The sequence below is a fragment of the Trachemys scripta genome, chromosome 1 (assembly GCF_013100865.1).
Source record: "Trachemys scripta elegans isolate TJP31775 chromosome 1, CAS_Tse_1.0, whole genome shotgun sequence".
In the NCBI taxonomy this organism is placed as follows: domain Eukaryota; kingdom Metazoa; phylum Chordata; order Testudines; family Emydidae; genus Trachemys; species Trachemys scripta.
The window spans coordinates 43,207,078-43,221,521 of record NC_048298.1 but is presented as its reverse complement, the minus strand read 5'-3'; the positions used below and the strand labels follow the sequence as shown (position 1 = coordinate 43,221,521).

Here is a 14,444-nt window from a genome sequence, read left to right as displayed (position 1 = left end):
GTTTGACAATAAACCTGGCCGGGTGCCTTTGTACCTTATTAGAGTCTATGGTCATTGGGGGTTCTCTCGGGGTCTGCTGTGCCAGCAAGTTCTGCGCGCACACAGCCGACTGATATCAACATTGAACAGAGCAGAGCACCACACCGGTAGCGTCTGATGACAAACACTACTGTAGGTATATGTGTTACAGAGGGAATGTGTACATCACCTCTGAATCATGTCATCATGGAAATCTCTTTCAGGAAAAGATGCCACAGGAAAACAAATCTCTGCTACCAAACAGATTAGTATTTAGTCTAAAAATAAATAATAGACCTTTATGTGCACAGGGGTGGTACTTCCCAAGCATTGGAAGTGTCATAGATTCACTCCAGGAGAACAATACTGTCAATTTGTCTCTCACCTTGTGGGCTGGTACCAGTGTCAAGCATCTTCCTGAGACAATAACAGTATTCTGAGTGCTCGAGCTTGAAGGCCATGTGCTCCCCTGCAGGAAGACTGGCTGATCAGGGACACTACTCTTGCAGATGTCAATAGATAATGTCTAAGTTGGATGTTGAAGACACTAGGAATGATGATAAACTCACCGAAGTCCTATCTTGTTGCCAGCAGATAATTGGATAGGAGTCCTTCTAGACAAGGCTTAACTCAACTCTTAACTTAGTAGCAGTTACAGATGAAACATTATCTGTTCTTAGTATAGAATTGTATTCAAGAACCAAAGTGGGACAATTATAAAATTATTATATTCTCAGTCCTGGTGATCCAATGTTGCTATTCATCTTCAGACAAACTCCTACTGAAGTCAGACAATTATGTAATAACCATTTACTGAAGTGGTAGTGGTAATAAATTCAAGGCAAGAGGGAGAATATTGTCTGCAGTGTGGGCCATTGAAAATTAACATGTGACTTCATTCTGGATGCCAGAGTACAGAGAGATCTTTGACAGAAGTGACATTGACACAGTGTATTGTTTTGCTTCTGGTCATGTGGCATCCCTGCACTTCGTTTCATGTAGCTGTTCATACATAGCTGTCATGCAACAAAGGATTGGAGGAATGACAGTGTAATTCTCTGGTGAAATTAGGCAGCTTATTCTTTCCAATGGCCTAAAGCTACAGTTCTTAAAAGATACTATTTTGTGGATGGTATATGGTTAATTAAAGATTTATCCATGTAAGTGGCTTTTCCAAACACACATGCAGTTTCCAGCTATTCTAAATAAATAAAAGTGTTTTTTTTGGCAAAAGGAACACCTGCCTATGGATGTCGGTTACTCTTTCTCTTTGCTGCCTTTAACAAACATACTCTTCTGTACTGAATAACCTTTTAAATGTAGTATCATTAATTAATGTTTCATTGCTGTATGTTAGAGAACAGATCAGGAAGAGGGTTTTTGTTGTTGTTGTTCATTGACATCTGGTCAAACAAAGCAAAGTGGAACCTTCTGACATTACCTATCCAAGGATCTGAAAGGGAAGGCTGTTTCACACAATAGGCCCCATCATGTATTTCTGCAACTCACTATGCTGGCTTGTCTCAAAATAAATAATCTGTACTGATTAATTATCTTCTTAAAAAATAAACAGTAATTTTAGCATGTGAGTCATTTTCAATGTTATTATTATACTACTTGCCGTAATTCACCTGCGTGTACATGTGTTTGCATGCATCTCTCTTACATTTCTAAACCAAACTTATCTCCTTGACCTGTGGGTTAGCTTGCTGGCCAAGTGGACCAATCTAGGAACATTTGTCTTTTTATGAACTCCATCACCTTGGGTCATCATTTCCTATATAGAAGTCCCTATTATACCACCCATTCACCGCTATTCTCTGCCTATAAGCTGAAAAAAATGTTCATAAGTGTTTTCTGTACTATTATTATTGTTTATAAAGTGTTGTGGAATTTACCAAATAGTATCCCAAATCTGAAGAGTATACTTCAGGGTCCCTAGCAACTCACAGAGGTAAGTGTTTTGACTCAGGTTGTAAGGACTTCTCTCTGTGAAAAGTGTAGTCTGCTTACTTTTGTCACCTAGCCTATGTCTGAATGTTCAGCTGCTGGCAATATAACCCATGTGATTTTAGGCAATTTCAGGAGTGGCAGTCAGGATAAGATGTTTAAGAAAGACCAGGGTCTAGATCCTACCCTATGGTAAAACTGCTGTGCCCAACTATACTTTTATGTAAATGCACTAAATTGTGTTAAAGTTGAAAAATACATTGCACTATAGAATACAGAAATCATATACCTATTTTTACCCAGGATTGCTTTTGTATTTTCAGATCTTTCTCGTTCAACGATATGGCTATACTTTAAGTAAACAACACATCTCAGGCTAGTCATATTGCTACTGATCAGAGTAAATTAAATAAGAAAATATCAACAGCTATTTTTAAGGAAATCTAATTATAGATTAAAAAAAATTGTATATTTAGAAATTATGTTGATGTCAGTCACTAAAACACCTGTATTAATTATATCAGTAAAATAATCAATTAAAATTAACCAAATGTAACAAAGCAAAATCTCCTGCTTGTTAACAAATCCCTTTCCTTCTCGTTAAAGTTCAGTCAAAAAGCTGGCCAAAAATAAGTCTTAAACTATGACCTGAAGGCCACTAAGCTCAGGTGCTGATCTTGGAAACAGTTTTGCACATAGTTAACTTTTTGCATAAGTGCTCCCTTTGAAGGTAATGTCAAGTCCTACTGCAGTCCGGTATAGTTGTGTGCATAAAGTTAAGCATGGATTGTAGCTTTGAGCTCTTGCAAACCACAGAAGAATACAGGCTCCAGAGGTGTTGGCCCTGCACTGACAACTATGTCAGTAGTTGTAACAATACATATCTTTGGATTATTTATGTGTGGTTTTATGTATTCCAATATTTGTTTCTGCTGTTTTGTTATGGTTAATTGGTGGTTTTGGTTTCTGACATTACTTTATTCGTTTTGTTAAATGTTACTTTCTACATTCAGTAAGTAAATTCATTTAATATAAATTCTACTTCAGGTTAAATATTTGAGCAGTCATGATTCTATTAAAATTTTAGTTTATCTGCAGATATAGCAGTTATTGGATAAACACCAGTCTGTTATTGTGTAAATAAAAATAACACCATCAAAAATTAAGCAAATAGGATGAGGAAATTACAGCTGTTAGGTCCTTTTGTAAATGGTTTCTTACATAATTAAATTCCCTGGATATTCTTCTGTACTAGTCTAGACATTTGACTATAATTTCTTTGATGATAACAAATGGAGACGGTGGAAGTATGATTTTTGAGTGATTTAGTTTGCCTATATAAAGAGAGCTTGCCAGTCCATAGTCCGTTTCTGTCTGGGTTTGAGTCTCCACTAGCCTGCACATGGTGTAATCATTTACACCTATGTGAAGTAATTGTAAATTGGGTATACAGTATTACCAGTCTTCTTCACTCACACTTGTAGCATTTAACATCCACTTTGCACTTATAAGTTCATAAATTTTAAGGCCAGAAAGGATCACTACAATAACTAGTCTGACCTCTTGCATAGAATTTCACCCATTTTCAAACCAGTCATAGTCATAGTTTACATCAGTGTGTCACATCTATTTTAGGGGCTTGCACTGATGCATCTACCAGAGTGTAAACTCTGCTGACGAGACATAAATTCTTGTAGCCTATTTTGTAGAATTTTTTCCTGTAACCTAGTTTAGACTGCTGATTCCAGTGGCCTTGGCATAAATCTCTTCCTCTTCCTGCTGTAGTAGACTAGGAGTCTTGGTGAATGGCAAAAAAAGAGAAAATATGCACAAACCATGAAAATTAGCATCCAAGGCTAAACAGGTGTCATCAGGGAAAAGTCATGCAGATTTAGGCATGCCAGGGATTTTATCTGGACTTCGGTCTTAAGAAGAATGGAGAGTGCACAAGCATTACTGGGACACATTGAGTATCTTTACTATGCATCTGGGATTGAGCCTCCAAGCCTGGGCTGACAGATTTGTGCTAGTGACAATCACGCTAGCATGTTAAAAATAGCGGTGTTAATATTGCTTTGATGTTGTAGCTCGAGCTGGAGCTTGCCTCCTATAAACAGATGCTTACCTGGGTGTTTGTCTAACTGTTAATTTTGTATGATATACCTGGTCATCAAGAGAATTTGTATGTGAGTGAGCAAAATCTTACATAATTCCAGTGCTTCTTGAATAGAGGTCAGGTGTTCAGACCTGCAGCTTTCTCCTCCCAATGCTGCAATATGGGGAAGAGAATAAGGGAAATCTTCGGGCCTGCAAAGGGTGGCCTGGAGTGCTGGACAGCCTAGTGGGTAGAGTATGTGGCTGGGGAGACAGTGCTTCCTCCCATGTGGCTGCCTTGACAAGCAGGTTAGAGATCCTTCCCCTCAGCTAGAGAGGCGGCTAGCTCCTGCCCTTTTGCCAGGCAGCCCTGAACTGAGCCAGGTTCTCTTCTTTTCTCCCCCTCCAGTCCTGGCACTGGCTGCAGGTATAACTGGATGGGGCCAGCTGAGCTCAGAGGCTCTCTTTAACACCTGATGTGCTGGCTGGCAGTTGCTTTGCTTCATTACAGGGCCTTTATATAGTCATGTGTTGTGTGAAAACTTGGGTCTGCCAGTTCCTCACCACCCATTCTGCACTCCAGTTTAAGGAGCAGGTGGCAGTCTCAGAGCCTTCACCTCCTGATTCCAGTGATGCAATAAGGGGTGTGAAAATCTCCAGTCCTCCAAAGCTATGAGAGCATTTGAGTGTTGCCCAATTTTATTACCCCAAATGGGACAATTTTGTTTACCCTCTGCCAGCAGGTGTCTGCTTCCTGGACTTCCCAGTCCTTAGATCACCATACCACAAATCATTTCACTGTTCATGCTTCCTGGGTTGAAATAATAACATTTACTTGTTTCTGTGCCGTGTCATTAGAGGAGTGATTCTTAATGAGGAAGCAGAAACATCTGGTAGCTTTGCCTTGTTTCATAAGAAGCCTGAGTAGCTTCTGCTTTTGTCTTTTCACATTGTCCACATTTTTTACCATGGTCAGATGATGACTCTTGTACTGAATGCTTAGGCTGAATCCAGGTGTATAATCATAGAGTTTACACAAGTAAATACCAGTCTGTCACTTATAAGGTGAAAAAAACTACATTCCTTATTTCTGATATTATTTTACTCCATCTTACAGAAAAAAAAGACAACAGGAAAATTCTATAGGTAAGAATGTATGCTCATTCTTGGTATGGATATCAATAGAGTCTCTCCATTGACTGGTTTCAGAGTGGTAGCCGTGTTAGTCTGTATCAGCAAAAACAACGAGGAGTCCTTATGGCACCTTAGAGACTAACAAATATATTTGGGCATAAGCTTTCATGGGCTAAAACCCACTTCATCAGATGCATAGAGTGAAAAATACAAAGTATAATATATATTATAGCACATGAAAAGATGGGAGTTGTTTAGTAGGGGGTCAGTGCTAACAAGGCCAATTCAATCAAGGTGGATGTTGCCCATTTCCAACAGTTGACAAGAAGGTGTGAGTATCAGCAGAGGGAAAATTACTTTTTGTAGTGATCCATCCACTCCCAGTCTTTATTCAGGCCTAATTTGATGGTGTCAAGTTTGCAAATTCATTCCAGTTCTGCAGTTTCTCGTTGGAGTCTGTTTTTGAAGTTTTTTTGTTGAAGAATTGCCACTTTTAAATCTGTTATTGAGTGACCTGGGAAATTGAAGTGTTCTTCTACTGGTTTTTAAATGTTACAATTCTTGATGTCTGATTTGTGTCTATTTATTCTTTTGTGTAGAGACTGTCTGGTTTGGCCAGTGTACATGGCAGAGGGGCATTGCTGGCACATGATGGCATATATCATATTGGTAGATGTGCAGGTGAACGAGCCCCTGATGGTGTGGCTGATTTGATTTAGAAAAGATATCTGTGTGACCTTGTAATATAATTTAGGAATTTTTAAACTATGTATACATGGTTGGCTTTGAACTTCTATTAGGATTATTGGAAGTTGATGATCATACCATATCTCATTCAAGAGGACATTTTCTATGAACTTGAAATAAGGTATTATATTTTACCTGCAAACTTGATGTCACAATACTTTTGATATTCTTAATATCCATCTTCTTCAGTGAGTATTTCTATGAGGATAGAGAGATTTCCAGCAATAGGGAAACTGATTCTATATTATTTTACTAGTGTGATGTATCAACAGAGTGCTCTGACCAAATGACTATTAATTATCATCACAAATGACTATGAATTGCCGCTATGAATGACAATGAATAGTTCTTCTCATCCTCTGCCCTTTTTGTGAATCTAATCATGCTTTCCATTGCTTTTCTCAAAAAAACTGAAAATCTAAATGAAATTTTTTGGGTTGAAAAAAGATGTTTTGTTTTGACATTACCAAAATGTTTCAACTTTTTCTGTTCAGTTGAAGCTAATTTGCAAACTCAGTACAAATTTGTGAATGGTTTTGGTCGACCTGAAACTGCATTTTTCAGCGAATAAATTGTTATTCAAAAAAATTTCACACAGCTGTAATTCTGATTTATTTGTGTTTAAAGTCTCAACCTTAAATTTCCATTAACAAATAATTTCCTGTAGAGAAAAATGTAATTTGAATTATCCCTATGTTATGGTTATGTTCTTTCCATCTGCTACGAAATGTATATCTAAGTTGGCTTGATTTCAGTTTTCAAAAGTCCAAAATTAGAAGCAAAACCACTTGTGATACAGTGCTTCATAAGCTTATTTTCCATGATGATATCTCCTCTGAAACAGACATTTCCTGACATTATTTGCTGCTTGTTTTTAATGGGATCTCTGGACTGACGGTAATGATGGATCATTGCTTTCCTTTGCCTAACGAGTAATGTGCATTTTATTCTAGCTGTTCAACCTTAGAAAATATGTACATACTTATGCAAAAATTTTGTTATATTGTGAGATAGTGTTATAAATCAGTTTCTATGCTGATGTTAATTCTTGCATGTGAAATTATTTGCATTTAGTTTTCAAAGGTATTTGTGAAAGCTGGAATCAAAATTGCAAGATTCACAGAAGAAAGGTTCACACTGGGTGAAATCCTGGCCCCACCGAAATCAATGGGAGTTTTGCATCAATTAAGCTAGGATTTCACCCACTGTGTGTTAAGTATTCATGCTCATTAATATTTTACCTATATAGCTGTCTATGTACGTGGCAAAAAAACACTGCCAACTAAGCAGCAAATAGTACAGTAACTCCTCACTTAATGTTTCAGTTAATGTTTCATTATTATGTCGCTGATCTATTAGAGAACATACTCATTTAAAGTCGAGCAACGTTCGGTTATAACGTTATTTGGCTGCCGCCTGCTAGTAGGTAACTACTTTGTGACGTAAGCCAAGTGACGCTCCCGCTTCAGTGTGGCAGCCATTGTTGTTTACGTTGTGTCAGTACAAGTATTCCCTGAACATTTCTAACTCGTTGTGATTGTATCACCAGCATCATGATTCAAAAGTGGAGTGCCTAGCAGTAGCAGTAAGAAAACCAGGAAAACCATTAGTTTGGGTACTAAATTAGATGTTTTAAGGCGTTTTGATGCATGCAAGCATGCGGTAGACATTGGCATCGCTCTAGGTCTTACTCCGACCACTGTGAGAAAAATTCAGAATAATGCCGACAAGATCAGGGCTAGTGCTCAGTGTGCAACACCACTTAGTGCTACTACAATAAGTTGATCAAGAAGTAGTTTGATGGAAAACATGGAGTGTCTTCTCTCAGTGTGGATAGAGGACCAAAACCAGCGGAACATACCTCTACGTTTGCTAGTGATACAATCTAAGGCAAAAAGTTTGTATAACAATTTGAAAAGAGATCAAGGTGAAGGATCACAGACAGAGACGTTCACAGCAAGTCAGGGATGGCTTGATCAGTTCAAGAGGCACTTCCACCTGCATAACATCAAGATGTCCGGTGAGGCAGCTAGTGCAACAGCTAAAAAATTCTCTGACTATCTCAAGAAAATAATTGAGGAAGGCAGCTATTCACCTAAGCAAGTCTTCAGTGTCGATGAAACGGGCCTCTACTGGAAGAGGATGCATGAATGGACTTACATTTCCCGAGAGGAGAAGACAGCGCCCGGATTTAAAGCAGCTAAAGACCGCCTAACCTTGCTTCTAAGTGGTAATGCTGCTGGAGACATGAAAATGAAACTGCTGACAGTATACCACTCTGAAACACCATGAGCTCTCAAGGGATTTTCAAAGGAACACCTTCCGGTCATTTGAAGATCCAATAAGAACGCATGGATAACTGGAGCTATTTTTTTCAGACTGACTCTCTATGCCAGTGGTGGGCAACCTGCGGCCCATCAGGATAATCTGATTGTGGGCCGCGAGACATTTTGCTGATGTTGACCATTTGTAGGTACGGTCCTCCGCTGGCCACCACTTCTTGCAGCTCCCTTTGGCCGTGAATGGTGAACCGCGGCCACTGGGAGCTGCAGGAGGCTGTGCCTGCGGATGGTCAAAGTCAGAAAATGTCTCGCGGCCCACAATAAGATTACTCTGATGGGCTGCATGTGGCCCGTGGGACACAGGTTGCCCACCACTGCTCTATGCCATCCCTGCATGGAAGAAATACTGTGCCAAGGTAAATCTTGATATCAAGATTTTATTACTTATTAATAATGCACCGGCTCATCAAATTAACCTGGATGACATGTGCAGAAACATCAAAATTGTCTTTCTGCCACCTAACACCACATTACTGATCCAACCCATGGACCAAGGAGCCATCACTGCATTTAAGACATATTACTTACACCGTACTGTCTACCAGCTCATCAGAGGCACCAATGGGGAAGGCAATTGATTCGGCAATGACTACAACATCCTCAATGACATCGGTGAATCCTGGGCTGAATTCACTCAGGCATGCATGAATGGTGTGTGGGGCCTGAATATGTAAATGACTTAAAAGGATTTAAAGATGTTGTTCCCGCTATGAAGAAAGATATCCTCATCTTGGCCAAGAAAGTGGGTTTTGATGAGCTGGAAGAAGCCGATGTTAGACAACTTCTGCAATAACATGGAAAAGAGCTAACCAATGAAGATCTGATGCAACTAGAGATGATGAGAGCAACAGAAGAAGAGGGCCAAGAAGTACAAGAAGAACCAACCCATCGAATTTTGACTATCAAACATCTTTCTGAAGCTTTCCAAATGATTGAAGCTGGCTTGCAAATCCTTAGTGATGACGATCCTAACAGGGAACACAGCTCCAAAGTGTTTAGGGGAGATGGTGATGTAATGAATTGCTATAAATAAATTTACCAAGGAAAAAAAAGGAAAGCAAAACAACGATCTCTAGATGTGTTTTTTCGAGTTGGGAAAGTTCAGCAAGAGGAGAAGCCTGACGATCCACTCTCTTCCACCTTCTGACTCTACCAGCTCAACCAAGTCACCATTGGTGAGTACAGTATTAAATTGTTTGTTTAAAATTATTTAAAACTTATACTGTATATTTATATAATGTCTTTTTTCTGGTGAAAAAAAATTCCTTGGAACTTAACCCCCCCATTTGCATTAATTCTTATAGGGAAACTGGATTTATTTAACATTGTTTCGCTTGAAGTCGCATTTTTCAAGAATGTAACTATGACATTAAGCGAGGAGTCGCTGTATGTTTTATATCTACGAAGTTGTTAATTACTTAAATTTCACTAGAGCAAATGAAATACTAGTGGTGATTTTATTGTTAAGTGGCACTTTTAGGTCAATAAAAGTGGCTACACCCCCAGCTTCCATTACACATTTCATGGTTGCAATCTTGGATGTACATTTTTCTGTGTATGTAAGTTTTATACTACACCAGCTATGTGCTGCAGATTGTACAAACACATAGTAATAGGCAGCCCCTGCTTCAAAGAGCTTACAATCAAAATAGAGAAGGCAGACAAATGGTAGGAAGTAAGAAATATTAACTCCATTTTATAGAGTGAGAAACAGAGGCATAGAGAGATTAAGTGACTTGCCCAAGTTCACAGAGAATTTGTGGCTGAGCCATGAATTGAACCCAGATCTTCTGAGCTACAGTCCAGTTCCTACCATCTTTTCTCTCATAGATGAAACTAATCCAAAAAGGTGTTATGTTTTTAGTTGTAAAATGCTCTTCGAACATTTGGAACGCTTTACAGACAAATACAAATGTTAATCTTATGATATTTAATATTTTTACAGTAAGTTTAAAACAATTTGTTGTTATATCTTTTAATTATAAAGAACACTGCTCAGGAGAATTGTGATAAGAAGCCTGCAACAAAAGAGACTGGTTTGAGATTCCACTGAAGTTTTTGCTATCAGGGCAAAAGGGAATAGAAATGAGTCTGTGCAACTGTTCCCAACCCCAGACCCCAGACTGTGTCCATCATAATTATATGTAGATTTGTAGTGATTGAGGAAGCCTGACCACTCGATCCTGGAGTGAAGTTCAAGAAATTTTCCCTCTAACCACTGCAATCTATGAAATTCCACCCGAATATATTGTTGAGCTGCTCAAAATAACTAATTGCCCAAATAAGGGCCATATTTTACAACATGTTCAGCACGTGCCACAAGTTGCTAATTGGCCTCAACTCCTATTGACTTTAGTAGACATTGAGAGTGCATAATACCTTGCATTATTAATCCCTAAGAATGGCTATGTGGACCATCCTGTGTCTTTTGCCAAGATTTGCATAATCTCAGTGCACCAATTTTCACATACAGATATATTTTATCTTTGCTAATGTTTGCTAATATTGAGCCTTGTGCTTCTTCAAACCTTACACTAAGTAGCACTTACTTGCACAAGAAGTGCCACTGAAATCAATGGAGAAGCCCCCATGAGTATGTGCTACTCCACATGAACAAGGATTGCAAATAAGTCATGTTTTAACTAAGAATCTTCCATCTGTTGAACTGAAGCTAAAAATACTCTTTATATAGACATTTCAACTAGCCAAAAATTGATAAACAAAATTTACTCTTTATAGTTATATATAAATTATGTGTGTATTGAGTTTACAATGCCAGAAATTGAACAACAGTATAAGGGGAAATTGCAACTAAATAGTTCAATTTGGGTATTGATTGAATACTTTTTTATCTCAAAAAGACCTGTAATCATACATGTTATTCTGTTCATAAAGGACCACTTATATAGGCATTCTGACCACACTTGATTGTATATTTTCTTATTATATTAAGTATATATATTCTCTGTTATAAAATATATCCTGTTAAAAGAAAATTTTGAAACAGCAATAACAGTCTTTTCTTACAAAAATACTCTTGCTCCTTTCTGCATCTCCCCACTGTATGTAGATTATCTTCAGTATGAGTCTGTCTGTTCACTTCTCTGAGTCTTGAACAGCTGTGTTCTCCTTGCAAGAATATCTGTTTTTATCCATTTTATCATGTTTGGTGCAGCTCTGAGTAGGAGGTGTAGTCTATTTTTCACAGTTTGTTTTGAAATGCACATCTTGTTTTTGTGTCATCTTTGGAATTCCTATGCCTACTTATCTCTAGATAAAAGAAAACTGTTCATTTAAGCAATAATACATGAGATGCAGTGTATTTCTGAGCGATAATTGCATGCTTTGTAGGGTATTGTAAGGCATGAGACAAAAGGCCAATAAACTAATAACCCAACAAAGTGAAATCACACACTAGAAATATATTGCCTGTGGTGTCTCATGGCCACTATGAAGTAATAAGGATATATTTCGTTCAAATTTTTTATAGAGATTTACTTTCTGCCATTCCCATAAGAACGGAGTGAACGGTAATATTAATAATAATTCATAACTACCACCCAAATAATTTCATCTTTGGGCTATTTGCTTACTCTATGCATGTCTCTACTCTGGAGATTTCAGATATTGGTGACCCACTATCAGTGTAGCTGCACCAATACATACCACTAGGGTAGACAGAGAAATACTGATAAGCCATGATTTGCACCAGTTCATTTTACACCTTTTTTAAATGGGGGTAAGTTGCACCAGGCTAAATTGTAGCGTATGATGGCCTTTTGTATATACACTATAGCTTTGCACTGGTGCAGGTACATCAGTGTTGTGTCACCAATGGCCGAAATCTCCACTGTAGACAAGAGCAATAAGTAGACAAGCTTCCTAAAGTGACTGGGGATGCAGCTGCACTGGTGGCTGTAACTCGAGCAAATTCCCAGTATAAAAAAGGGTATATGTCTGTCTCGTTTAGATTGTAAGCTTTTTGTGGTGAGTTTCTTATAGGCAAAAAGTGAGGCCTATCTATTTCTTGGGTATTTTTAACAGCTTGTCAGCAAACTCTGTTTCTGTGTGGAATGTTAATCTGCATTACACACACAAAACTCTGTTGCAGGGACAATGTTAAAATTGCAAAATACAACACTCAGAAGCAAAGAAATGCCAGAATTAAGGTTGCCTGTGCAACGGAAATCATCTGTCCCCTCCTTTGCTGTTTGTTTGCCTGCCTTCCCCGTCTCACCCAGGATTCATTTGCTGTTTATTTACCTGCTTCCTTAGGAAACCCAAGCCCCAGCCTTTGGTGTTTGACCTTTACCCAGGCCCCTTCCACTTACTTAGAATCATAGAATATTAGGGTTGAAAGAGACCTCAGCAGGTCATCTAGTCCAATCCCCTGCTCAAAGCAGGACCAACAACAACTAAATCATCCCAGCCAGGGCTTTGTCAAGCCACGACTTAAAATCCTCCAAGGATGGAGATTCCACCACCTCACTAGGTAATCCATTCCAGTGCTTCACCACCTTCCTAGTGAAATAGTGGTTCCTAATATCCAACCTAGACCTCCCCCGCTGTAACTTGAGACCATAGCTTCTTGTTCTGTCATCTGCCACCACTGAGAACAGCCTTGCTCCATCCTCTTTGGAGGATGAAGGTTGCTATCAAATCCCCCCTCACTCTTCTCTTCTGCAGACTATCTATCTCATAGAACTGGAAGGGACCTTGAAAGGTCATCAAGTCCAGCCCCCTGCCTTCACTAGCAGGACCAAGTACTGGTTTTGCCCCAGATCCCCAAGTGGCCCCCTCAAAGATTGAACTCACAACCCTCAGTTTAGTAGGCCAGTGCTCAAACCACTGAGCCATCCATCCTCCCCAAATAACCTCAGTTCTCTCAGCCTATCCTCGTAAGTCATGTGCCCCAACCCTCTAATCATTTTTGTTGCCCTCCGCTGGACTCTCTCCAATTTGTCCACATCCCTTCTGTAATGGGGGGACCAAAACTGGATGCAGTACTCCAAGTGTGGCCTCACCAGTGCCGAATAGAGGGGACTAATCACAACAAGCTCACACTGCTGACTCATATCAAGCTTCTTGTCCACTTGTAATCCCCAGAGCCTTTTCTGCTGGCTGCCTCATCCCACATCAAAACCTATGTGCGGGAATTGGCATGAGTGATGCAGCCCTTGACCATAGTGGTGGCCTCCGAGATGTATGGTGTGACACTCTGTACCTCAAAGTAGCACCCTGGAAACTCCATAATCACCACCATCATATAACTATGCTATGTTTTGTACAAAGTACGCCTTGTGAGGTATCATTTTAAAAGTCTTGATCTGTTGAACATTAATATCCTGTTGGATTTTATTTACTGTAATTGTAAGTGAAGTTATGAAGCATTGCTATATGTTACTGAAATATGTTGTGAGGCTGGGAGATGCCCACAGCCAACCCTTCAATTGCAACAAAGGATCAGCCAGTCATACTGATAGTCCATTAAAGGAAATCCACTCTCCCAATAGCCACCCCAGACAGCACATATGCAATGGAGCCTGCTTAACCAATGGGGACTGTCTGATCCCCATGTCAAAGCAAAGATCTTTCCAGGAAGCTGGAAGAGAATATAAAGGAGGGGAAGTGACATCATCATTTGCCCTCACTCCCCTGCCTCTCCATCTCAGCACCTGGAAACACATTTGGAAGACAAAGATTTTGAACTTGGTAAGTGTGATTCCAGGCTGGAAAAGAGTCCCAGCCCAGGTATTGAGGAACTGTAACCTATTTGTATCATCTGTCAGGGTGAGACACTGCTCAATTCAAATCTTGTTTAGTTTGTTGAACTCAGATTGTGAATTTATTTTTGTTTCTTAAGAAACCAACTTTGATCTCTAAACTTGCTACTTAGAATCACTTAAAATCTGTCTTTCCGTAGTTAATAAATCTGTTTTATATTTTACCTAAAACAGTCTGTTTTGGTTGAAGTGCTTGGAAAAACCTCAGCTCAGTTTATAAAGGTTACTGTGTGTCCACTTCACATAGGGAGTGGTGAACTGGATAATGACCTTACACTGGCCAGGCCTCTGACCAGTGTAAGATGGTACAGTTCTGGATGCAGGACTGGGGAACTGGGGGGAATTAGTTAGAACCTCTCTATTGTTGGGTCATGAG

General features: G+C 39.2%; 2 protein-coding genes across 3 annotated transcripts in view; both read left to right on the top strand.

Moving 5' to 3' along the window:
• The window catches only part of KCND2 (potassium voltage-gated channel subfamily D member 2), a 432,819-nt gene that overhangs the window by 52,285 nt on the left and 366,090 nt on the right, over positions 1-14,444 (top strand). The gene's annotated exons all lie outside the window — the stretch shown is intronic.
• On the top strand, positions 6,012-8,235 carry CENPBD1 (CENPB DNA-binding domain containing 1). Its single transcript, XM_034762706.1, is given in 2 exon segments — positions 6,012-6,064; positions 7,509-8,235. Coding segments are annotated over 2 exon segments (780 nt in total).